Below are 27,504 nucleotides of genomic sequence, written 5' to 3'. Positions count from 1 at the left end.
CCACTATCAATCTTTGGAAAGTTGACTTAATTTCTTTTGAAAGAAACCTTAACAAAGATCTATATGACTGCTTTTAAATGTCTCTTATAAGATATTGTCCAGTTTTCTGCTCACTTTTGGGCTCGATTTTACTTGAATCCAGATGTGCTGCCTAATTTGAGCTAGCACTTGGCGCATAATTTAGCTGTATGCATTTCAAGCTGTAATGAACTAAAAAGCATTTGGTGGTGCAGTGGTGTCTTTAACTCTAGTAGCCTCATTAAACAGCTGTAAAATTTAGATGATGAAATTATAGCCCCACCCTTATCTCCTATCAGAAAATTGGAATTTGAGGGTAATTTCATCTAATTAAAGTGATAAGAAGTGTTAAACCGAAATGCTTGTCCTGCTTTTATACAGTCAGAGTCTCACTTCATTCCATCACGTACTGTTTGACATTTTCTCATTATTAGTTTAAGCTGGTATTTGAAGGATGAAAGTGCAACAGTATTACTTGTGAAAGTATCAAAGGAGAAGTAATTTAATGTGTCAATCAGCTTTTTAATGTCATGAAAAATATAGAAGGAAGTTAGTTAGAAGTGCAATGTGATATCTGCATTTCAGTGCGTGGTTAATCTCATTGGTGATAGAGCTTGTTTTGTCAATAATCATGCTTTTTTACTTGCTAAATATTGTTGACCACTTCACTGGTTGCATAATGTATTGCTAAGTGAAATTGTGGTAGTATAAGCTGAAATATATCAAAACTAATTTATGCATAATTTAATTGTCCTGTCCATAAAACACACAATCAATAGAAGATTACAAGCTTATTCTGGTTAGTGAAATACAAACTCATGGTTATCAAGCTTCACAACTTGTGTCTGCTAGATGTGGAGGAACCTCATGGGCTAGCTAGGATTTTTGTGTTTGTGTGACCCTCATTTTGTGCCATGTTGGTTGTTTGACCTAACTTTCATGGTTTCGTAATTACCTTCATGTAGGCTTTGTCTAAGCTTGCCACACAGCTAAATGAAAAAACTTTTGAACTTGAGGTATGTCTGCAGTAGTTCAACTGTTCCTTTCATAAAATCAGTTTGGTGCTGAGTCAAATGTAACTAACTTAATCACGTTGTGGTGTAATTATTCCTAAAGATTAAATCTGCAGATAACAGGGTACTGCAGGAGCAATTGCAATTGAAGGTAAATTTTTGTTCTTAACCTGATTTCTCTTCGCATGTTCATCTTAGTTTCTTACCATTGTGGTTCAACTTCATAAGATGTCAGAGAATGCTGAGATGCATGAGACTATCCTCCTTTTAAAGCAACAGCTTGATTCATTATCAACAAATAAAAGCTCCAACTTTCCTCGACAAAGTGTTAATGATGAGATTACACACGGAACTTGTTTTGAAGTGTCTACTGAATCTAAAACTAGATGGAAGGATGGGTGTCATTCATATGAAGAAACAACTGTTGATGAAAATACACCAACCAGTGTGATTAGCTTGGACAGAGTACTTATGTGTGAGGACTCTAAAGAGTGCAATCAAGAAGCCTTTTTGAATTCTCAGCTTCTAATGCTGGTAACCTTTCTCATATATTTGATTATTTGTTTGGCTATTTCTGCCTTCTTTACCACATATTCTGATTACCTTTTTCTTAAAGTTGTTCACTGTTTTCTTTAACTTATTCCTGGCTTAGGCTGCTGAGCTAGAATCACTGAAGCAAGAGAAGGTGAAAATTATTGAAGAGAAGGATGGGCTTGAAGTTCATAATCAAAAGCTAGCTGAGGAAGCTTCTTATGCGAAGGAACTGGCTGCAGCTGCAGCAGTTGAGCTCCGAAACTTGGCTGAAGAAGTTACAAAGTTATCCTATGAAAATGCCAATTTGACTGCTATTCTGTCTGCTGCTAGAGAGACTTATAATGCTAACTGCTGTCAGAGGTCTGCTTCTGTTGACTTCAAGCTAAGTGGTGGTAGTAGTACTCAACCTGATACAAATTCAAGAAAGCCAGATGACAGCTTTCTTGTCAAGGAATTACAGCAAGAACTCAATGCAAGACACCAAAGAGAAGCTTCTTTGGTAGCAGCATTGACTGAGAGAGACAAAATAGAAAGTGAACTGCGAAAACGAGTTGACGATGCCAAGCGACGTGAGAAGGATCTTGAGAATGAGCTTGCCAATATGTGGGTCTTAGTTGCAAAGATGCGGAAGTCAGGTACTGATACCGAGGATACATTGTTGAAAGATGAAAGAATGACTACAAATGGAACTTCTTTATCAATTGGCCACAAGGAGCAAAAGTTTGAGGAAAATGACAGAAATGAAGACAGTGAAGAAGCAAGTAGGTTTGAAGAATTAAAAGCTTGTTATGATACGGAGAGGAAGAGGTGCAAGGAACTAGAGAGTTTGGTTTCAAGGTTGAAGGTATGCCTCCCCAAACCTTGTCAAATCTTGATAAGAACATTGTTCAAATCCGTTAGGTTTAAGGTGGCTTCTACTAGGAACCTGTTTGTACCTCGTGACTTTTCTATGGATTATATGTATATATATATAACATGGTTTTGAGTTTCTAATGCTGCATAAACAAGCCTAGACAAGCAGAAGAAATAATCAAAGAATAAAAGAATACTGGTAGTGATATAAAATTTGTCTGCCTGATTTTTGTACAGTCAAAGTAAAACATGGAAAGAAATGAAGGAGGATGTTTGCATGAAGAAAATAAGATTTCTGTTCTTCAGTTTCTTTCGTTTCCTTTTTGGCTTAATTGGTGGTCTACCATTAGGAGAGGAGTTGCTACTTCATAATATGCTAATCAGATAGTAAATTTCAATCCTTGGTCAATTTTCAAGTTAATTTTGTAAGAATGCAAAATGGGATAACGGTATGCTAACTCATGCTTAATGATAGTAAAACCCCTTAAACAATTATCAGGCTCTAGCTAACTGAAAGCATGTACAGCCACCAAAATCCTTTTCTGCGAGGGCTGGGTTGATGTCTGCGTGTGCTTTACTCTTGACATAACCAACATTTAAACAAATGTGCTTTTTATATATGCGGATATACCTCTGTAAACTTACTAATATTTCTATATTCCAATAGCTATAAGTCTTTGTAGTTTGCCTTTTGTATGCTTTTTAATCTTTGTAAAGCACCACACATAACTGCATATTCCAATAGCTATAAGTCTTTGTAGTTTGCCTTTTCTATGCTTTTTAATCTTTGTAAAGCATCACACATAACAGCATATCTTTAATATTTGCTACTATAGACTCCACGCTTTCCAGAACTGTTTAGAAAAAGAAAGATGAACAAGTATGGATGCAATCCATTTTAGTTTCTTCAATGCGTGTGTACAAAGCTGATAACCAAGTGCATTTCTATTGCTATGTGGAACAACAATTATCATCAAGTGGGAACTGTTGAAAATTTTTTGCTTATGCAATAGGATGCTTGGTTAATGACTCATAATTGGTTGTTCCCAAGAATCATGTCCTGAATTGGTTCAAAATTAGGTCCCAGTTTGCTTCTGACCATATGTTGCATTCTGATTAAAAGAACTTGATCGGTTGATTGAGCCGAAGAAGATAATTTTTTCAAAATATCATTGTTTTCAGATTTTCTGGGAGAAGGAGACTTCTTTTTTTTTTGAGCAAAATGGAATAATTTTTTATTGAAGATGAGCAAAACAGCTTACGCTCAAGGGGTAAAAACCCTATGTACACAAGGCCACATACTATTCTGTACACTACTTACAAAAAGAGGCAAAATGCACACACAAACTTTGCAAAGCAAGTCCAAGGAGAGACCCCATTCCAGGCAAAGCTTGAAATTAATCTTGGAAATAGGAATCTTCCCCCAAGCCTTAATCACATGCTGGACTGAGTCAATGTTCGAATTCATTACACTCCTAGCAGAGGAAGAGTTTGCTGAAAGAACCCCTGCATTCCTTGCTCTTCATACTTCATATACATGTTCTCTATACACTGCACACATTCTTTGAGTCGTCTGCCACAAAACCTGAGATTCTCCACAACTAAAAACGGGCCGTCAAATGTTTCATATTCCTCATGGCACAACACAATCAACATTTGGTACCTGAAACCCCTATTTCATCAATCTATCTACACTATATAACCTTCTTTTACAAGCTAACCAGAGAATCAGAGCAAATCTAGGGACATAGTTCTTGCCCCATGCCAACTTATACCAATACACAGCTGGTCCCTGGGATCTGAGACCGTTCGTAGCAGATTTGGTAGTGAAGATCCCAGAAGTACTTAGAGTCCATACAGTTTGATCATGCATATCTGGAGAAGGCATAAACAAGTCAGGAGACTTAAAGAAATAGCAAAGCACAATAACATTTTGATTAATATCAAATTTCTGGATGAAGAAGAGATTATATATATTGATATTGATAATGGACAAAATTTTCATATCCCATGTTTTTAGGCTCTTATCTTTTCGAATTTGATGCTTTATAATTTAAATTTCCTCTTTTTATTGAGCTGGGTTTACTTAGTACATTGTTTTGATTTGATCAGAGAAATAATTAGACTGGCGTATTTCCCTTGAGATTGTAATTTCTAGGTTCATGGGCACCTTGCCATGAGTATTTGGAGTTCCAGTAACTATATTGTTTCCAAACAGGCCGGTTAACAGAAATTACTCGTATACTTTTACCTTCTCATCTCGGCTGATGAGATATACATGGATTCTTTTTCAGGGTGATGATATTGGTGGCTTGGATCTCAATACCCTTGAAGAAATGCAGAGCCTTCACGTCGAAGCTATCACGAAGATTTGCCATGCAAAGGTAGTTTTTGTCAATGTGTTCTAGCTGTATGGTTTACCTAATTTGTCATTCTTTGAACTTCATAACCATCTTTATTTTTTGAATTCAATAACTTCTACATGTTAACTTGACATGTTTGTGCCTAATAATTATTTGATTTATTATTTTTGTCCCAGTTTCATGTTATTGTCCTCTATTCAATATTTATGGTCAGCCAAAGTTCGTACTTTTTGGTTTTACTCTGCATACCTTTTTATCAGTCTATATTGGATAAAGGGGCTTATCCTTGCAAAAATTAATAAACAAGCTTATAGAATTGCCAATCTATAGGATGGCTAGGCATATTATAGGACTGCGATCAATATTCTCCAAAACCTGATCAGTGTATTTCCTTCAAATTTAGAGAATAGAACCTGAGAGATATGTGGTATGCTAAGAATGGGCTCCTCACATTTTGTGGTTGTCATTTGGTAAGTAACCTAACAGATGTATGATATTCTGGGAATAGGCTTCTTTACATTATGTGGTTTTCATTTGCTAAGTGACTGGTAGAAATGATGGCATGGTTTTCTTTTCGAAGGAGCATATGATTGGTGTATTACTACATAATTAAGATATGTTTGTTAACTTGAACAATGAACTTAGCATATTCTATAATCAGTTCAAGTTCAAAAATCAGTAAGTTGAGCACGTTTTGGAACAGATTTATTGAAGTACTCATCTCTCTAGAAAGAAAGAGTCATTACAGAGTTGTTTAATGAAAAAAGAATTAGGGAATGTTGTTTTGATTCAAACTATTTCCTTTCCAGAACTTGTTATTGTCGGTTCTTTAAATAGCACGTAATTTCTTCTTGTTCTCCTTGTTACTGTTGGACTAATTAGGTAGATTCCAACTTATCATGAGCTGAACACTTTCCTTGCACATATAATTGGGGCTTGGTTCCTTCTGAAGAGCATAATATGCTGAGACTGAGCCTGCTTGCATGATTTTTTCAAGTCTTGCATGGGGTTTAAGGTCAAAGAAAGATTGCATTGCCTGCTTCATCTTCACAAGCATTAAAACTGGTTTTCTTTTTTATCTGACAATTTTCACTGTCCAAGTTTCGAGTCATTCTTAAGCATTAATTTTGACTTGTTAAATACATAATGAGTTCGAAGTTGAGGATGACCATGAAATGTTGATGATTTCAAGGTTGAGTCATAACTAGTCTTTCCTTCCTATAAACCTAGTCATTGAGGTCTTAACTGGGTCTATCCATCCGGAAAAACTGGCACTTCTGTTTTCCGAGTGTGTTTTTGTGTTTGTCTTTCAGTATTAGTATGTGCTTATGCTGTTAGCATCTAATTATAGGCAGGTCTCCTTCGCACGCAACAGTTTCTGGCTTTGTGTAGTTTTTGATTCAAGACTTAGTCTAGCCAGCAAGGATGCATCTGCTAAATTGCTTGATTATTTGTAATATCATTCCTGAGAAGATGGAAATCTGGGATTTGTATGATTTTCCATCAATTGTTTCTGAAAGTCATTATCTTGGATACTGTCGGAGGACAAAAGGATGGAGCAACATAGTGATAGTGAAATTACTAATTCATCCTAATGAAAGAAGCTATAGGCCATTTAAGTCCCATCCTTTTACTCTCTGATTAGCAATTCTATTATGTAATGTAAGAAGTGCTGAAACAATCATTTCGAACATTAATTCTCGCTTTCGCCCGTCACATCAAATGCTTAGTTCTTTAAATGTCTGTAAACAAAATTATATCCCAAGCATTGGATTGCACAAAATTTCAGATTACTTCTCTGTCTATTGGTTATTGATTAAGATATCTATAATTGCTCAGCAGCTTATGTTTGGAATTAAACATTAGTGAGGAACTTATTTCTTGGCATCTTATATGTAAGACTATAAAGGCAAATTATTTGAGAATATAAGGTTAAATTTGAAAATTAAGTACTTCGAAAGTTGTTGAGGACACATCTTGGAAGTCATTGGTGGAATAGACCGATTAATATCATGAATTGTTTTGCATGATTTGAATGCTTACAATAATCCAAATTGGATTTCCTGGTGTCTTGAACTGGTTAATCTGATTAGTCATTATCTGGTACCCCTTTCTTCTTGTAAACTTTTAGAGCACCATAGCAAATATTTCTGGATAATGATGGTCTTACCTGTGGCATTTGTACCTGCAACGGTTGGATATGCCACTAAAGATATGCTCGATGTTTAAATCTTATTGGCTAGAAATTTTGTGCTTAGGATTTCAAGTCACAGTTCGGACTGCTTGGCTTTGTGCCTTTGTCTATCTGCTGCATTTATCTTGTATGCACAGATCATACTGGGTAAAGCAGAAAACAATAAATTGTTTTACAGACTTTTTTCTTTCGGTAATGTTAATTCTAAAATTAGGAAGTGCATTGGTTGTATGTCATTTTTCTTTCTTCCCTTTTGCAATTATGGTTATATACATTCTTTAAAATGATTCACCATATCCTCAGCGTACACTATTGTTGCACTGACTTATAAACTAATTGAAATTGCAGTGTATAAATCACATTTCATCGTAGCCTTTTACAGATGAGTTTTCTTCAGTTCGGGTAAGTCTATATCTTCCTCCCTCCAACCCCATCTCTCACACTCCTGCAATTTGGCATTACCTGTAACATCAACTTCCAGTTGTGGTTTCCCTTTTGGGACTAAGATGATTTATTCTCCCAGTAACCTGTCTAAGATAGTCTTGGACCAATACAGCTGATGAAACATGAAATGATATGTCATTGTGGCTCAAGGTGGGATAATGTTGAACCCTTGCGTTTTATCTGTTTAGTACAAAAAGCAGTCAGAGACCATTGTTATCACCTCATTCATGATTATTACCTAAAAGTGTATCCTCATTCTGCAAAGGTTAATAAAGTGTCAGCAAAAACCCCCACCCCATCCTAATCCATCTGAAATCTTCCACGACAACATACCTAATCCATAATTGGAGGTGGAAGTATTTTCCAAGGCCTAAAGACCTGAACCCTGCTAAGATTTCACTGCTCCTCCCCCCATCAAGGTTTAATTCGTGCTCTTAATTACTCATTGTGGTAGTTTGTATTCAAGTTTGCCTAGACGGTGCCCTATTCAAACTGATGCTATGATTGCTTGTGCCCATCGCAGGTACTAGACAAACATCTATATTCGAACCTTGATGATTAATCTTATTTCTGCTTCAAACAAGAAGCATAGGAAAGGTTTGGTTTGAATACCGCATATACAAATCTAACTCAACTGCAACAAGATACAATGGGGCCATTCAGACACGTCACTGACATGTTCTTGTATAGGGGTAGCACCCAATCTATATTTATATATACTCTGCATGTATGTGGAATTTACATCAAGGAAGCATTGTACAACAAACAGCTATCCTTTTATGTCATTTCTATGTGAACAAATAACATGAAATTACATTTTATGTAAGTTTTTAACTCTATTTGCTAGTCTGCTTCCTAATGTAACCACAAAGTAGCAGGGCAACTCTCTTCTAAAATGTTGAAGTTGGCAGAGTAAGGCTGATAATAACCTTCACTGTAATCACGATCCACACTGAAATAAAGAAGAAAAAAAATTCTTGTGAGAATGCCCCCTCCACCCCGATAATGTCAAAGGTAAAAATGACAATGTCATGGTCAGGACTTGGGAAGCCTGTTGCAATTCGCCGAAGCCCATCCAATCTGCTGCTTTTCATTGTCGTAAATCACCAACTTGTCTTGCAGAGAAATGTCTATGATATAGAAAATTTGAAGTTAGAAAGTTAAAGAGGTTTCCACAAGATATGATTTGCTTTTTCATACTTGCTTACCTCCAATCACATTAAATTTTCCAATTCCAACTTCAGTACCATTCAAGATACCTAAGCATGCGTTGCCTTGTTTCTGAAAAGAATTAGACAAAATCATCTTTCTGTTATAATGAATTAGACAATATTTCCTAAGCCTGTACTTGTCTGCAGATATAATGAATACTGAAGGGCTGCTTACCGTGACAATGAGATACGCTTCAGGTTGCAGTTGAAATTGAACATTTTTAGCACTTGTAAACACTAATGCTAATGGTTTGAAATAGCTCTTGACATCTAAAATTGATTTGAAAGGCTTTGGAGCTTTCCAGCAAATTGGAAGGCTCTTGTCATCCACAGCATCTTGTAACTGTTTCCTCCCATTAATATCTTTTTTTAACTGAAAAGCAGTACTTCAAATTAAGCTTCAGCATTATACGTAATAAAGCATGCAAAATTTGAGTGTCCATCTCACCAAAGAAACTACAGCATTGTAAGCTTGGGAATTAAAGTAATTATAAGTACTCCCACTATCGAAAACTATAGATTGGCCTTTAACCCCTGAAGCCTGGCCGCCAAAAAAGAGGTCTGCTGGTCCCACGGAGTAGTGTTTCCTGAAGAGATAACAGGCTATGTAAGGGTAAAAGTTAAGCATGAAAAGAATACTACAATAGCACTATAAGTTATCAAGATCTTACTCGAGAGAGTTGCTTGATAATGATGTCCATACAATTCCTGAAGAAGGAACAAGATCATCACCAAAGAAAAGAAATCCCCCACCTTGAACACTGAGGCAGTGTCCAATTACATTCCGTGTCAGTCCCAGGCCATTCAATTGCGATAAAATGCTAGACTTCCCAGTGCCGAGGCCAAGTACTCCGTCTGTATAAGGTGGATTTGGACCTGGAATTTCTTGATCGTAACCACAGCTGCAAATAGACAATAAAAGATGACAAGATGCGATGTACAAGGAAAAAGTTAGTCTTACTTCCCATGAACAAAAACATCTTGAACTACACCCAAGAGGAAAAACCAATTCAATGTGATAACAAGGGCATATTAGAATCTAAGGTCACATGAAGAAATGAAATAGTCATCGAGGTAAAATAATCTTGTAAGTTACCTACCCAAATGCCAGACGAGGTGCTGAAATGCTGCCATTAGTGAATCTCAGGGGGAACAAATCTTGGACAAGCACGCCGAGAGATGAACCCCTATCAGCATACTCAACCTGATAGTCACACTGGTCTAAGGGTTCACATTGATGGCTTGTAGGCCCGTGAAGGGATACACATAAGGGATCTTTACATGTGACAAGGTTTTTGTTGGGTTTGTAAGGACTGTGAGGTGCCTGCAAAAATAGAGAGATAATGCATCTATGTTCAGCAAAAGCCCCAAAGTTTGAAAAGTACAAAAAATTTTCAATGAGAAGTTCAGAGGCAACAAAGAATTACTGGTGTGCATTTGGTACAAGGTGCATCACACTGGAGCCAGGTAAGGTCACTTCCAGTGTCTATATCTAGAAAATAAGGTTTAGGAGGCTGGCCTATGTTCACTGTCACCTGATAATAGCTGCACATCACACAATATGAACAGCTTATTGAAAGCATTGCCAATTAAACAGACACAATATTCCATCACCAGACAATTCTAAATTCTACTAATGCTGGCATTGTTAATTCATTATTTAACTAACAAGACCATGATGCGCCAAAATTTCCTAAGCTCTTCATTCCCTCATCTATGAAATCATGATCCTGAAAGCACGCGAAAGCTCATGACGCATGAATGCAAGCGCTCGCACACACATACAGAGATTAAATTCCAAATCTAAATTGACCTGCTTATGTAAGGATAAGGGGAAACTTATTCAAAATTTTCCACAGAAAGAAAAAAGTGAAAAAAAAGAGAAGCTCAATATGATCAAGGAAATCGTACTGTATTAAGAAAAGCTCTGTAACGCATTCTGGAATTGATGATTTACCTATTAGAAGAAAAAGTTAACTGGGAAATACAGGTTGAATTAATTTAAAAGACAACTGTGTGAAATAGTACAAATGGACTTAATAGGAGTTGCATATGAAATTCAAACTAGATCAAAGTCAAAGTTTAAAAAAAAAAATCAGGATTCTTCCCAACAGTTTCAACTTTCAACTGCATGATGAAACCCAAACACAAACTCTCATTCATCTCATCATAAAAAAAGAAAGAACAAAAAACTTCTACCAAAACATCCATCCATAAATACAGAAACTACAAGAATGTAAGAATGATAACTATCGAGATTACCGGCATATATCGTTTAATTTAAAATTACAGAATTTAAAAGAACAACAATAGGATAAAAAACTCTCCGGTAATAAACAACAAGGTGCAAGAGCGTCAAGATTGATCATAACTAATGAAATTACATGAATATTTCGTTTTTAAAAAACAATAAAAAAAACAAAGAACACAAAAGAATTGTGGCATACCCCTTGGGATAAACATTTCCACTAACAGGGAAAATCACAGAGGAAGCAGAAGCCTTCTTTTTGGTGGCAGAAGAGCGACTGGCGGCAAAGGAACAGCTAGGAAAAGATGCCAACAAGACCACCAATAAGCACAAAAAGCCTTGCAAAAAGGGTATTTTTCTGGGACTCTTTTCCTCATGCATGTTGATTGATTTGGGGGGTTCTTTTCCAATGATTCTGATTCAGGTGGAAGAATGCTAGAAAAGGGATTTAACCTGATGAAAAGATGAAAAGGGAAAAGTGCTTTTCAGGGGCAGTTTCTTGGAGTTTGCTGGGGACTGGGGACTGGGGAGGGGTTTATTTATGAAGTCTAATACTACTGCAATTGCTTTGACTCGTTTTGGTCTGCAAGAAAGCAATAATTTTATACTAGAAACATAAGATTTTACACGCTCCGCGTCTTCGTAATCTTGATGTTGACTAGTACCACTGCTACTACAAAATTTTGTTGGAAGGTTCCTTTGATAGTAGGAAAATTCCAAAAGGTTTCGATCTATATATTTCTTGGGGTTAATTAAATTACGACTCCCCCGAATTTTGGAGTAGTCACACTTTACCATCTCTAATTTTGAATATATACACTTTGCCACCAAAGGTAATAGCAACTCAAGTAGTTTCTAAGACTAACAACTCATATTATGTATGACTTCTATGAAATTTAGGCTGCACAGACTAATATTTGCATGATTCATGACAGTTCACCGTTATTATGTGCAAAGAATAGGGGTTTGTAAGCATAAATACCGAACTTTTAATTTCTTTTGTGCTTAATAATTTACAATTACATTTAAGTATATGTATAAGTGATTATAAGATGAACATACAATGCTTTCTTCCAAAATATTTTTGACAAAATTCTCATATAGTTCTTACAAATAAATCTCACATAGTTTCAGAATAAATTGAAAATTCTCTATATGTTATTTTGATAACGTAAATGTTAAATATGGAATTAGAGATTTTGATTGTTAAATTTTTTTTCACAATGCATTATGGATATATCTTAACATCTTTTAAAATTACACGTATTAACTTCGAGATCTTTGATACCAAATAATAAACAATAAATAAATAACAAGAAGTGAGGCATGCAAAAAATATGATAAATTTGGTATTAAACAAGACTACTTTTTGGGGCAATGTTTAAACCTTTTTGGTTCGAAAATCAAGAGAAAAGATTTTGTGTGTGTGTGTATATATATATATATAGTAACATATAAAAAAAGGATTTTTTTTTAATCTGTTACCTAGTGGCCAAAGGCGTGTTAGTTAAATAACTATCATGCCTAAATTTGTAAACGTCAACATACTCATTTCGTTGGATGGAGTTAACTTTTCTAACGTTTAACCAATCTTCGCAGGGGTAAAGTGCATATTTTTCAAGATTCAAGATTTTTAAATGTTATGACTCCCAAAGTTCAAGGGCGTAAACTGTAATTAATCATCTTTCTTTTTGAAACAAACACTAGTCTATGAAAACAAAGTTAAGTATTTGTAATGGCCCATGAATACAACAAATCTAATTCTTGACAAGTCAATAATATTAGGAAGTAGAATCTCCAGCTTGATAAAGAAAGGATTACCCAAATTTGGCTTTTTACTGTAAATTTTGCTGAGAAAAGAATTGAAGTTTTGCCCCCCCCCCCAATATTTAGATTGTGTGCTATACTGGTCCCCAAAATAAATCTAGTTCCCAAAGTTTCTCTCAAAATAAATCTAGTTTCCAAAGTTTCTGATTTTAGGCAAAATTAGGACAACTAATTGAAGATTATAATAACTAACAGTCAAAATTGCCTTAAAAAAAAACTAACGGTCAAAATCAATTTAGTGTTATTTTTATATTTTTAGTCCCTAGTGTTTGAAGTTTCAGTCAATATGGTCCCTCAGGTTTAAAGTAGTCGTAATTAGGGGTTTTAAGACAAAATAAAGTGTAAATTGAATTAAATATATAACAAATGTATTCCTAAATCCCTCAAAATTTTATGAAAACACATATATAAAAAAAAATCATTGTTTAACCTAAAGAGCATCTTATTCTTGAATAAGTTACAATTGGATAACAATATACGGGTAATATATAAAACAAAATTACTCAAAGAAAATGAGAATCTAGTTTCAATGTGAAAGTTTATTATCATCATTATTATTACAAAAGTTATTGCATGACATGTAGATATAAGCCTCAGATTATTATAGTTAACGGTTGTAATTATAAAATGTAGTGAAGTTTTGTACCATTATGAAGTGCTTTTAGGAACTTTAAAAAAAATTCTTTTTATTTCTTGTTGTCTTCCTATCTATTAAAATCTAACATCTAAACCTAAAGTTTTAAAGTATTTATTTTCATATTTGTGTACCTCGATAATTATGACTAATTCAAATAATTTTATAACTGACCAACATTTCAAACTTATTGACAGCCTATTGAATAGAAAAATGGACCAACTTAATCTAATTACAGTATATATTCTTTATATTCTTAAAGGGATGTTTAATTAGATTTTCGAATTATCACTAAAAGTGAAAAAAATGATAGAAATTATTATAAATTAATTATTTAATAGTGTAAAACAATAATTACATATATTATACAAAATTTGAGACTAACTATGTAAAGAGAAGAAGTATATGAGAAATTAGTGGCATGAATAAAAGGAGTATGAAATAAAAAAAGAAGAAAAAAAGTTTAATTGGGATTCCTATTACACATTTTAATAATTTTGTTCTAATTTGCATCTCACTTCATATTAAAAGTTTCAATATCCTATTTAAATTTTATGAGATTATAATTATTCAAATTCCAAACATTGGGGGACTAAAATTACAAACTCAAAATTGTTGACTAACGGCAATTAGACTTTGATAGTGGTCAATGTTGAATTTTCATCAATTGTCCTAAATATGCCTAATATCAAAAACTTTGGAAATTAAATTTATTTTGACTAAAATATTAAGAATCAATTTGACATATAGGCCAAACATTAGAAACTAATTGCAAATTTCCCTCTTGCCTAGTGTAGTGATCTTTTTCTTTTCCAGATATTTAAGTTCTCAAATTCAACAACCAATCTCAATCATGACGTTTTGCTGGTAGGTAGACATAACTATGAGCGTGTAAATTGTACAACAAACCATCCTTTTTTGCAAAGTCAGCAGACTTTTGGACAACTTTCTACTAACCTTAATCCCGTGAGAACCCTTAAAAGTCGGCAACTTTTGACGAACCATCCTTAAGGTGAAAATTGTGTTTGGACTGGGTATTATTTAAAATAATTATTATAACATTTTTTATGATGTGATGCATGGGTTTGTTTGGATATCAAATTTTTCAAATAATATTTTACTTATATCATAAACACATTTTTCAATTCACTTTTTTATATTTTCAATTCACTTTTTTATCTCATATACATCATATCACAAAAAGTGTTACAGTAATTATTCCAAATAATACTCTATTCAATTGAAGAGACTAAAAACACGTCTTTGAATTCTCGTGTTTTCTATTCTTTTACCAACCATATGATCCAATATCCATAGATTGATTTTACTATATTTTGATAACAGTAGAAAGCAAAATGTAGGGGTGAAGAATTCAATGTGCTAGTGCAAAAGCGTTAATATATGCAAATGAAATTTGTTAGGTAGGTGGTATATAAATCTATTTAATCTTGTTTTGTGGAAAAACTAAGAAGTAAAAACTTTGAATGCTTGCTAATTTCTGGTCTATTTTGCAAAGAAAAATAGAAAAGAAAAGAAAAGGATACTATTTCCGATAAGCACTCCCCACGTGGATGTGACCAAATCAATACGTATGGAAAATATGTGGATGCAATAAGAACTATTCCAACTGAACCTTCCAAGGTATAACAAAAACATTTGATGTACATGACATAATATAATAGGAATTACCAAAAACGAAAAAAAATAGAGTTATAAAGTTGCAAATTAGGGTTCATATAAATACAAAGAAAAAAAAAGGAGAGGTTGAAATGATATGAATGATCATTCTTTTTTGTTAGCTTAACAGGTTCCTTAATAATAGACTAGTAATTTTTCGGTAGAGAAAGTAATTCAAGGCATTTGCACACATGGAATGCTAGAAAAAGCTAAAAAGACTAAAAAACTTACAACTGTCTATTTACAATTCACACTTGTCTACAACACTAGATAGTGCTATGTGATTCATTTTATCTATTCTTCAAGGATAAGGATCACAAACCCTTTTTTTTTTTTTTTTTGGGTCTTTTCGGGCCTATTCTTTTTGAGGTTTGGAATGGGGAAGGCCACAAATTTTGGTGATTTTATATATGGCTTAGGTAGTAGTCGTTGAAGGTAACAGATAATTGGTGTATATATATACTTCATCATATCAGTGTTGAATGAAGATGCTTACTTCGTCAAATCTTGATGTTTGAAAAGTAAAAGTGATGATGCAATTTCCTTGAAAAAAAAAAAGGAGGTGATGCACCCTATGGAAAAGTTCTATAGTATAGTTTTATGGATCGATTTGCATGAAAAAAAAAAAAGGATCTATTCTTTCAGCAAGATTCGAAATTTGACAAATCCATGGTTAGGCCATATATGTTAAAGTGACATATTAGTCTATTTCACTTTTTTAATACTGCACAACATTTTGTTTTAAGTAGAAACAACAACATCATCTAAGTGGGAGTAGGTTGAACATTTAAGCAGTGATGGAAGTAGTCAAGAAGACGAGCCAACAATCTCCAATGAACTTTTAACTTAAATATAAAAAAAACCAATAAAAAAGAAGAAGAAGAAAAGGCCTTCAATGGCTCTAGCTTGTAGATCATTCATCTTTATGTAATGTAAATCCAATTCTCAATAATTTGATTCACTTGAGGAGTTACTTTTTCACATTTTATACTAAATTAAATTTTGAGCAAAAAAATTTGAAGTTTTTGGTTTACTCAGTAGATTTCTTTCTACTGGTTCTGCAGTGTCGTCTGATTTAAATATTCTGCTGTTAAAAGAAAATTTTGCCTATGCCTTCTTAGGTATTCTGATGGATATGATTTTGAATTTTTTATTTTTTATTGTTTTTATCCTTAGGAGCAGTGCATTAATGAGTATAATCATGTTTTGCCTTTTTTCTTTTCCTTTTTTTTTTTTTTTTTTTTTTTTTGGTGCAGTACATTATCATCTTTTGCTGATAGCATGGTAAAAGTTACTGTTGACCTGCTTCAGCCTGTCATGCTAATCTCATATTCTAATTAATTGATTAGGTGGTGAAGCATGGCAGAATTATTGGATCTGAAGATGTTAAGCAAACACTGTTTTAGGAATATGCAGGTTATGGAGGAAGATGTCTATAGAGAGTGTGGCTGTAGCAGAATAAATCTGGACAATTATCAGAAGCCTAGGGAAGGACCACGGAAGATGATCTGTTGTGTTAGCAATTTTTTAATTTCTGATTGTGTAGGCTTTTTACAGGTTCATTTTTAAACCATTACTCATTAGATGTATAATGGTCATTATTAATTCCTATTTTATCATAGATAAATGGGAGTAAAAATAAAACATAAATGGATTTATAAGATCATGGGGAAATATATCCAATGCAATGATCTCATATACAGAAAAAAAAAAAAAAAAGATCCTTGGAACAATATACAGAAATTGACAGCTGCGATATGCTTACAAAACTAGTAAAATATAATGAGTTTATGCTTGGGGATGGTTTTGGTTTGCTGACCCTGTTTGGCATGAAGAATGCATCAAAATCAAGGAAGCAAGAAAAAGAACCAAAATTCCAGAATTACATTTTAGTGTTTACTTTATGTTTCCTTGTTCATTTGGTTTTTCTATGCAGAATCTTCAAGCCGGGTTAAAATATTTTACCTTGGATTTATTTGGCAGTATTTGATTAGTCCAAACAAAGTTAGCTCTTTCCAGTATGGTATACTGAACATAAACAAAGATTATCCAACAAGAAGCAGTCTAAACTTACAACCTTAGATTTATGGGGCTTCAAGTCAAATAACACAAACTACAAAGCAAATACAGCGAGGAATAGGAACACTCAACTATTTATACAAGACAATGAGTACATGTATACATATGTATGGGTCATAATGCAGATATAGACTACAAGGATCTTTGATGAGAAATCAGAAAATGGGTCAATTCCAATTGTCCAAGAAAATTAGAAAAAAGAATAGAGTCACCAAGTTTGTGACATGTACCCCTAGGCGTACGGCTTTACCTATGAGACAAAGGAGGAATCTGACACACTTCCCTGCAATCAAGAAGAATAATGAGAATTCTCAACTTTGATCTTCAAATTCATCTTCAGAACCATCTTCAAATTCATCGTCAAATTTGTTTGCCTGGCTGCTCTGTAGATGATGAAACTGCTTGTTAGGATCTCATGCACAAAAAACCAGAGCATTCTTTGCATCTTTTACCACCTCACTCTTCTGAAGGTTATCTTTTTTATGCCATCACTTTTGTCCTGCATGCAGTTTCTTTCCCTTAGGGACATTGCCTTTTTCCTGGCTTCCCTCAAATGCAGTTGATCAATATATTTCTCATGCACGGCTTTGTTTTTAATCTTCTTTAGAACAGGAGGACTAATAACGGTAGCTCCACGTGAGTCATTCGATAGTGAAAGAAGCTTTCCGTGGGCAGACGAAGAAATTTGTTTGCATCTTTTGTCCAACCCTAGTCCTTCTCTATTCAATTCAGGTGTGGAAAATAGTTTATTCTCCCGAATACCTTGAGCGGATGGATCCAATGTTGGCTCCAAAACAATAAAAAGATCTGCTTCATAATGTTGGTCTGCAGCATACTGTTTATGTAGGAGCTGTTGGACAGTTCTACGTGTAAGATGACTCTTCTGCTTGCTGTATCTCAACGTTTTCGTGTCAGACTCTGAAGCGTTTAGCAATTTACTTGCTGAGAGTGACAGGGAGGCATTCGCCACTTTTGCCCAGGATCGTGACTGTTGTTGAGCTGGGGTCAAAACCTCAGAATGGATTTTGTCAAAACATTCCTGGGCAGATTTTTCAGGCATCTGCAACAAACTTCCAAGAATTAAAGCCATATCAAGACAGCAGAAATGTAAGCTAGAAAAGGCTGGAGAGAATCTTTATCTATAAAACCTCAAAGTTGGAAATGTAGTTTAAACAATGGCTTCATGGTCTAGTGTGTGAATAATGAGTAGGATTATCAGACCAACATTGACTTGTATGTGAACTCAGGAAAAAATTTTGATACCCCAAGGAGACTTAAAAAAGGTATCTGAATCTTAAACAAAATAAGAATAGTAGATTTAAGAATTAAAGGAGGTCAAGCATATTATAAGTTACCAGTCTATTTGTTCTTGCATTTGAATTTCATTTTCCTGCCTGCACTTCTAAGAAACAGAGCGATTGGGTTTATGAACTCAAGCAAGGGGAAAGAAAAACATATGAAATTTTGCGAAGTCCTACCTCCTCTTGGGCACAAATCAGTTCATCATAAGTTCCATCAAACTATAATTGTAGTTCCGTAAAATTTTATTCGGGGACCATATTTGACAATAAGTGCATATTTTCAAAAGAAACCAAAAGAATTAATTTAAACATGTATTTCCGATTGCATGCAACTAATTTGACAATTATGAGAGCTATGAATGGAAAAAAGTATAGGCTAAAAGTTATTCTAGAACATTTTTTTCCCAATACAGTAACACAGATATCATTGAAAGAAACCAAATTTCTTTGTCAAAGTAATCAACTGGCAGCATATTGCCATTTTGGCAACTTTCTTCCAGAAATGGGGTGTTGGCTTTGCTGCAAAATAAGCTCTACCCGGCTCCAATTCTTACTCTGCTGTCCATCCCTGAAACATCCTATGCTCTTCTTCAACTTGGATTTTCTTCCTTTTCGCAGGAGTCTGTTCTTTTTCAGCTTCAAAACCAACACTCCGACCTTCCCCTCCTATTAAATCTGCGGACAGAACATTAATGGTTGCATTTTCACTAATAGGCTTTCCAGGTAAATTTGCTCCTAGTTTGTCTTTTCCATCATCTGAAAGGACCTTTTTGTACAAACAACCAAAGAGAACATTCTAGATGGACTCATTACCCCCGACATTACCAATTCTTGCAGTGTGTTCATCTTTAATTCCTCGACCGGCACTTCTTGTATGCCTCTTTTCAATTTTATACATGTATTGCTCAGACAAATTAACATCCCCATTAGCTTTTCCATTATCATGTGATGGTACAGAACCAGATTACAGCAATGGCAGAAATATCACAACAACCAATATGAATTTAACTACAACAAAATTTAATGGAACAGAGAGTTTGAGAATTCAAAAGATGAACTTAGCTTTTCATTAGTGAACTTCAATAACAACTTACAAGAATAGAAATTATGGATTCAGAGGAGAAGGGGAAAGAGATGAAGGAAAACATGGGAAGGAGAAATGAGATTGGCAATGCCAAATATTCTTACAACCAAATCTGGAAAAATAACAAAAGATGAATCATTACAAAAGTTCCCCAGGCTTATATCATTTCCTAAGCTAACTAACTTCCAATGTGACCAACGAGCTTAAGACACGTGTCCCTCCCAGAATCTTCAACTGCAGTGGTCCTCAACTCCTGCAAAATTTGTAGATTTCTAGTAAAGGCGTGCTCCTGAAATCACGCCTTTTTTTAGCTTCTCATTGTTTCACTCTCCACACCTTTGTTTCTGTTTCACGCTTTCTCATTTCTTCATGCTCCTGTAAACTAAAGCTGAGTATCAGTCCCTCCACTCCATCACATAGCTTTCCTCTTTAGAAAAATCTTGCCCTCAATATTGGAACTGAGGAAATTGCCTCTCAATTTCCTCAGCATCCTCCCAGGTTGCTTCAGCTGGATTAGTTCCCCACCAATGCACCAACCACTGTACTGCGGCAGCATTTCTTTTCTTAACTATTCTCCTATCCAACACTGCTACTGGTTCTAGTCTCAAGTGCCCTTTTGCATCAACATCTGGCAGCTGCAGAACTGGAGTAATCTGGTTCCCTATCTTCCTCTTCAGTAATGAAACATGGAAGACTGGATGGATCTTAGAACTTGCTGGCAAATCCAACTTGTATGCGACTTTGCCAATCCTTTCCTCTACCATATAGGGCCCATAATATTTAGTTGATAGCTTGGTGTTGCTCCTTATGGCTACTGAACTTTGTATGTAAGGTTGTAACCTCAAGTACACCCAATCTCCCACTTCGAATTCTCTCTCAGTTCTCTTCTCATTAGCACATCTCTTCATCCTCTCCGCAGCTTGTTTCAAGTTCTGCTTTAGTGTAGTGTCAATCGTTTGCCTATCCCTCACGTAGCCTTCAACTGCAGCCACTCTAGCTTGAGTGTAAGGCCCCAAAGCTAGCTGTAGTGGTGGCCTGCCATATAATGTTTCAAAAGGGGTCATCTATATTGTTGTGTGGTAGGTGGTATTATACCACCATTCAGCTAGAGACAGCCAGTGATTCCACTTCCTTGGTTCTAAGTGTTGGAAACATCTAAGGTACATCTCCAAGACCTGGTTCACTCTTTCAATCTGGCCATCAGACTAAGGGTGGTAAGCTGTGCTGAGGTCCAGTTTAGCTCCCAGTAGTGAAAACAGCTCACTCCAAAATTGACTAATAAAAATTCTATCCCTGTTTGATAGCATACTCTAGGGGATTCCATGCAGTTTGGTTATATAATGAATGAACAGTCTAGCAATTTTGGGTGCATCAAAGGGGTGTGATAGGCTCAAGAAATGTGCATATTTTGTGTATCTATCAACTACTAGCATAATGGTATTCTTCCCTTCAGAGTTAGGTAGTCCCTTAATGAAATCCATAGTAACATGACTCCAGGGGTATTATAGGATTGACAGGGGTTGTAGCAGTCCAAGATATGCAACATGTTCATCCTTGCACTTCCTGCATACATCACATTCCAATACTGCTGTTTTTATTTGCTTATACATCCCTGGCCAGTAGAATAATTGCTTGGCCCTCATGTAACTTGCTTGTATCCCAGAATGTCCCCCCAACTGTAAATCATGGAGGGCGGTGATCAACATTTTCCTTATGCTTCCCTCTGAACCAACTGCCACCCTATTATGGTACTTCAACACTCCATTCTAGTAGCTAAAGTTTGGAATATTATCAGGGTTCAGCACTGTTTCCCTGATGAGGTTTTGTACCCTCTTATCCCCTTCATAGCTTTCTATCACTTCATTTACCTATTCAGGGATTACACTGATCATTGTAGCACACTCCAGGTCCTCCCCATCCCTTCTAGATAAAGCATCAACGACCACATTCTCCTTTTCTTTCTTGTAGTGAATTTCATAGCTTAATCTCATAAGCTTTGTTAGCCACTTCTACTGCAAAGGGGTTGTAATTCTCTGCTCCTGTAGGTACTTCAAGCTTAGATGGTTAGTATCAATAATGAAGTGATGGCTTTCTAAGTAGTGCTTCTACTTGGTGACTGCAGTAACTAAGGCCAGTAACTTTTCTCATAGACGGATAGCCCAAGGTTCTTAGGTCCCAGTCCTTGACTGATGAAAGCTAATGGGCTTCTGTTTTACATTAAGACTGCCCCTATTCCATGGTCACATGCATCAGTTTCTATCACAAATGGTTGAGTAAAATTAGGGAGAGCCAATACAGTTGTCCTACACATGGCCAGTTTGAACCTTTGAAATTCCTCTTTTGCTTCTACTCCCCACTTAAAGTTATCCTTCTTTAGCAATATAGTCAGTGGCCCAGCTATGCCCCCATAACCTTTGACAAATCTCCTATAATACCCTATCAGTCCTAGGAATCCCTTAAACTATTTCATATTCACTGATAGAGGCCAATTCATCATACTCTCAATTTTCTTAGGATCAGTCTTCACCTTATCAACTGAAATGATGTAACCAAGATACTCTACCTGCAACTAAGCAAAGGCACACTTGCTCTTCTTAGCATACAACTAGTGTTGGCTTAGAATGCTCAGCACCTCAGTGACATGCTTTACATGATCCTGCAAAGTTGGACTGTATACTAGTATATCATCAAAAAACACCAGTACAAACTTCCTCAGTTGATCCTTAAACACCTGATTCATCAAACTCTGAAATGTAGCAGGGACATTGGTCAAGTCAAATGGCATGACCTTGAATTCATAAAGCCCTGGACTCATGTAGTTTTGGGTACATCCTCAACCTTGACCCTGATCTGAAAATATCCAGCCCTTAAATCTATTTTAGTGAAGAATTTGGAGCCATGCAACTCATCTAGGAGTTCATCAATGAGAGGTATGAGATATTTACTCTTAATTGTCTGCTCATTCAATTGTCTGTAATCTACACAGAACCTCCATGTCCCATCTTTCTTCTTTACATGCAACACAGGAGATGCAAAAGGGCTATTACTGAATTGAATGATCCCATTTTCAAGCATCTCCTGCACCGGCTTCTCTATTTCAGTCTTCTGTACATAGGGGCACCTGTAAGGCCTGATCTGGAAAGGTTGGCCTCCTCTTTAAGTATGATGGCATGATTCTAGCTCCTCTCAGGGGGCAGCCCCTGAGGTTCCATAAATACACTCTTAAACTTTTCCAGTACCACCTTAACTTCTGGAGGTATTGCCCCCTGTTCCTGCACTTTATCATCTACTGCACTCACCTATGCTATAACCCCATAGACTTGCTTCCTAGGCCATTTATGCAGCCTGCTAAACTTGATCAGCCTCAACTGTACTTGACTGTTTTCCTCCTTTCAATTTCACTTGTTGTCTACCTTTCCTAAACTTCATACTTAACCCTTTAAAGTCAAGCTCCATGGGGCTGTATCTAACAAGCCAATCCACCCTTAACATCATATCACAACCCCCTAATTTTAGTGTATTAAATTGATGCTGGAACTCATACCCGTGCATTTTCCAGGTTACAGGTTTAACTAGGCTCTTGGATTGCATCCTTTCCCCATTAGCTACCTTAACTACCAATGTATGTTCTCTACTCCCTAGTCCCAAGCTTTTGGCTACTTGTTCATCCAAGAAGCAGTGTGTTTTGCCACTGTCAATTAGTGCAGCGATACCGATTTCCTTTATTACTCCTTTTAATCTAATAGTTTTGTGCTCACTTCCTCCTGCCAGAGCATGAATTGAAATTTTCATATGTTCATCTTCTAGTCTCCCTTCAATACAATCACAGAAAACATTAGGCTCATTCCCTTCCTCCCCAGTTATAGTTTCCGTTTCCTCTTCATCCATTACTATGAAATGCATGTGTGATTGCTTACATACATGGCTAAGTGTGTATGGTTCAACACATTTATAGCACAGTCCCTTTTCTTTTTGAGATTAAATTCACTGGGAGTGATCCTTTTGAACTGGTTCTGGTTGCTGGTTATATTCTTATAATCTTTGGTAGGTAGTTTATTAGAGGTTCTAGGATTGGAGGGGCTCCATTTGGGGTTATTTTGAGATTTGAATGAGGTTTTTTGGAATTGGTGAGTAGTAGTAGGTGGGGATTTATGAATTTTTTGTAGGGTTTTTAGGTTTCTCTCTTGCAGTTTAGCTACTTCTATTGCATCTACTAGAGTTGAGGGTTTAGCCATCTTGACCATGTTTACTATTTCATCCTTTAAACCACTCAGAAAACAAGCTTTGTAATATGAATCAGTTAGATGAGGGAGAGAAGGCATTACCAATGCTTTGAGCATCTCAAATTTTTCCAGGTAATCAGCTATAGAGCTGGTCTGCATCAGCTTGTTGAACTCCTCAATGGCCTCCTCTGGGGTCCCATCACCAAATCTCTCACATAATGCGGTAGAGAGCTCATTCCATGGGATTGTTTCTCAGGTGCAAACGAGTCGAGTCGAGTTGAATTTTGGCCTAATCGAGTCGAGCCTCCAGTTAATTTTATGAAGTTCAAACTCGAGCTTGAGGTCGACAAGCTCAAAATGTCAAGCTCGATCTTAAAAAATAAAAAAATAAAAAAATTTTATTTTTAAAAATAAAAAATAATAATTATTTTATTTTTAAAAAATAAAAATAAAAATTTTATTTTTAAAAATGAATAAAATAATATTTTTTTAACAAATAATAAAATATTAAGGATATATATGTAATTTTACTATTAAAATATAAAATAAAAAAATATATTCAATCGAGCTCGCGAACGCTTAATGTTTTTGAGTTCGAGCTCGAGTTGATTAGCTTGAACTTGACTCGAGCTCGATATTGACCGAGCTCGAGTCGAGCTCGTATTCGAGCCGCTCGCATTCGTAAACAGCCCTAGTTTCTCTGCCACTAAGCACTCCATGGAACCAAGTGTCAGCTTTGTCCCTGAAGTAGAATTCTGCAATTTCAGACTTCATGTTCTCCTCTATACCATTGATTTTGAAGAATTTGTTAGCCTTCTTGACTGCACTTCCTAGTTCAGTTAAATCCTTCCTTAACATCTCATCTGGTGATTTCATCATCCCAATGGCTCGTAATTGAGCTCTGATACCACTATGATGGTACAGAACCAAATTACAGCAATAGCAGAAATATCACATCAAGCAATATGAATTTAACTACAACAGAAATTAATGGAACAGAGAGTTTGAGAATTCAAAAGATGAACTCAGCTTTTCATTAACGAACTTCAATAACGACTTACAAGAATAGAAATTATGGATTCAGAGAAGAAGAGGAAAGAGTTGAAGGAAAACGTGGGAAGGAGAAATGAGATTGACAATGCCAAATCTTCTTACAACCACATCTGAAAAAATGACAAAAGATGAATCATTACAAAAGTTCCCCAAATTTATATCATTTCCTAAGCTAACTAACTTCCAACGTGACCAACGAGCTTAAGACATGTGTCCCTTCTACAATCTTCAACTGCAGCTCATGCAGAATTTGCAGATTTCCAGTAAAGGCGTGCTCCTAAAATCACGCCTCCCTTCAGCTTCTGTTTCACTCTCCACGCCTTTGTTTCTGTTTCACGCCTTCTCATTTCTTCATGCTTTTGTAAACTAAAGCTAAGTATCAGTCCCTCCACTCCATCAAATATCATAAATGCATTTCAAAGTGACTTCATCACAGCCCTTTGGATTGCCACTCACACCTCCATTGTTACACCCCCTTAAAGAACATCCTAGTCACCCGCTTTTCTCTCTCAGATTTTTTATTCATGTTGACTCGCTTTCCTATCTTACTCACCTTAGATCAGTGTTTTGAAAATCGGATCGGACCGGCCGGTTCGACCGGTTGAACCGCGAACCGGCCATGGCTCCGGTCCGGTTCAATGCTAAGTTTGACTTTGTCAAGAAACCGGTCAAAAACCGGTCGGATCGTGAAAACCGCCGAACCGGATTTGAACCGGTTATTTCCGGTTTTTGAGTTTTCCACTTTTCTTTTTTTTTTTTTTTGTTTTGCAAAATGTAGTTATTAAGATTCAAACTCAAGACCTTTGTAATAGAAGACCAATGTAGTAACCATTGCACCATCACATCTTATTAGTTTTTTTTGATAACTTATTTATATAAAACAAATACTCATATTTCTTTTGTTCCATTTTTCTTACAAAATATCATCCTTTCATGGCTCTTTCTTTTTAATCTTCAACTCTTTCTCTCTCTCTCTATCATCTTTTCTTTTGTCACTCATTTTTTAATCAAACCTCTTTATTTTTAATTTATTGATGTTTTCTTCCATATTTTAATTTTGTTTTTGTCCATTAAATTTAAAAAAGTGAAAAAAGAATTATTTTTCTTTAATCCAATTTATTTAATACCACAACCACTCACTTTTATCTCATTTTTTGTTTCTTATCAAATTTGCATTTCTATTTTCAATTCTCTTGATTTTCTTCGAACTCCAAACTTCCTTTTTTAAATTGTAAATTTAAATTCCAAAATGTAAATTAAAATTTAAGTTCACAATGTCTAAATTCTTATAGACGTGGATTTAAGATTTTTTTGATAGATATAATTGAAATTGAGATGAAATTTATTTGTTTTAACTTATAATTTAAAAAATTTATTTTTAAAAATCCAGGTTATTCGAAAATAGTAAACTTTTCATCATATAAAGTATTAAATTATCCATTACATGTCTTATTTTGTGCATATATATATTTATATAAATTATTTTTAAAAAAATTCATTGAACCGGGGTTGAACCGGTCCGACCGGTTGAATCTCGACCCTTTCACTTCACCGGTTCAATTAACGGTCCGGTTTTTAAAACATTGCCTTAGATGAGCCGTCCAGCTTAGATTCATCGGAAACAATCCTATTAATATTGCCATCTTGACAAAACCTAGGGGACCGTTGAACAAAACGAGAGCTGTCAACTCCACCATTCAATCTTGTCAATCTTCTAGGCTCGCTACACACATTTGTGGAACTTCTACACCGGGGATTGCTTTCTTTTGCCTTAATCTGAAAGATGGCCTCTTTCTAAAGAATTCCCGTTTGGATTTGAGCAAAGAACTTCTACACACATTTCCACTTTTCCGCACTTACCAAACATAGGAATTCCTTTTCCTTTCCTCGCTGGTTTCCTGGAGGCTGGAACGAAACTGGGCCTAAAAGAACCCAAAAAGAAAGAAGAGGGAATATAAAATTTTTTGGGAATAAATTTTTTAATGCAAAAGAAAATTTTTACAGGATTTTTAAAAATGTTTTGAAAATATTGTCTTCGTATTTTAATTTCTAAATTATTTAGTAAGTTGTCTAATATATGTACCTAGACACACATACTATATAATACATTAGACATCCATAGGAGTTGTCAACATAGCTTATATTTAGTATTACACTAAATTATGAAGTTGACAATCGAAAATATAAATCTTTGTTTTCCTAGTAAACCTAATCTAGCAGATATCAATATATGTACATGCATAAAAATAAAAAATTTACAAAATGAAAAATATATTTCCAGCAAAACCAAAAATATTATAAGAAGCATCTAAGATTTTTTTAATTATTTATTATACTTTAAGATGGTGAAAAAAAAATCTAAAAACTAAAAATTTAAGTTATTAACAGTCCACATTAGTTACTTGGTACAACCTAGAATTAAGTAAATCATATATATATATATAGCAAACACATATATTACTTAGATTTTGACTTCCAATTAATAAATCCTTCCTTTCATAAAGATAATAGAGTACATGGTAACTTTAAAAAGAAGGAAAAAAAAGAGCACATGGTATGTAATCAAGTTGAGTAAAAATTTAGAAACTATTTTAACAAGTTCATACCTTATTCATGTGATATAGTTTACTAAATACAAAAGACGAATTTTTGTAGAAAGACATATATGGAGCAGCAATCTGTATTAAGATTAGATAATTTGTAGTATTTGCATTTCTATCAATACAGTTAGTCTACTTTCATCCATATA

The 27,504-nt window shown here is 35.1% G+C and overlaps 2 protein-coding genes across 10 annotated transcripts in view; one reads left to right on the top strand and one right to left on the bottom strand.

The window, feature by feature from the left end:
- Positions 1 to 8,257, top strand: part of LOC113711496 (kinesin-like protein KIN-7E, chloroplastic) — a 29,242-nt gene extending 20,985 nt beyond the window's left edge. For all 8 annotated transcript variants that reach the window (XM_072067911.1, XM_072067912.1, XM_072067910.1 and 5 more), the window contains 7 exons: positions 984 to 1,034; positions 1,135 to 1,182; positions 1,260 to 1,565; positions 1,684 to 2,409; positions 4,712 to 4,801; positions 7,323 to 7,376; positions 7,942 to 8,257. In XM_072067911.1, the coding sequence (XP_071924012.1) occupies positions 984 to 1,034; positions 1,135 to 1,182; positions 1,260 to 1,565; positions 1,684 to 2,409; positions 4,712 to 4,801; positions 7,323 to 7,346 (1,245 nt within the window). In that variant the 3' untranslated portion in view covers positions 7,347 to 7,376; positions 7,942 to 8,257. The remainder of the gene's footprint in view (positions 1 to 983; positions 1,035 to 1,134; positions 1,183 to 1,259; positions 1,566 to 1,683; positions 2,410 to 4,711; positions 4,802 to 7,322; positions 7,377 to 7,941) is intronic.
- LOC113712705 (aspartic proteinase Asp1-like) lies at positions 8,096 to 11,462 on the bottom strand. Of its 2 annotated transcripts, XM_027236222.2 has the most exons (9): positions 11,077 to 11,462; positions 10,057 to 10,174; positions 9,730 to 9,953; positions 9,301 to 9,531; positions 9,078 to 9,216; positions 8,805 to 9,002; positions 8,627 to 8,699; positions 8,461 to 8,548; positions 8,096 to 8,370 (listed from the first exon to the last, which is right to left on the bottom strand). In XM_027236222.2, exons 1-9 carry the CDS (start codon positions 11,256 to 11,258, stop codon positions 8,274 to 8,276), a joined length of 1,350 nt encoding a protein of 449 aa, XP_027092023.1. In that variant the 5' UTR covers positions 11,259 to 11,462; the 3' UTR covers positions 8,096 to 8,273. The 2 variants fall into 2 exon arrangements, with proteins under 2 accessions (XP_027092023.1, XP_027092024.1); XM_027236223.2 differs by lacking the exon at positions 8,461 to 8,548 and having other exon boundaries at positions 11,077 to 11,460.
- Between the last annotated feature and the right edge of the window lie 16,042 nt (positions 11,463 to 27,504).

Source organism: Coffea arabica, chromosome 10e, assembly GCF_036785885.1.
Source record: "Coffea arabica cultivar ET-39 chromosome 10e, Coffea Arabica ET-39 HiFi, whole genome shotgun sequence".
Taxonomy (NCBI): Eukaryota; Viridiplantae; Streptophyta; class Magnoliopsida; order Gentianales; family Rubiaceae; genus Coffea; species Coffea arabica.
Note: the sequence above shows the minus strand (reverse complement) of the source record. Positions and strands in the feature narration are given on the sequence as shown.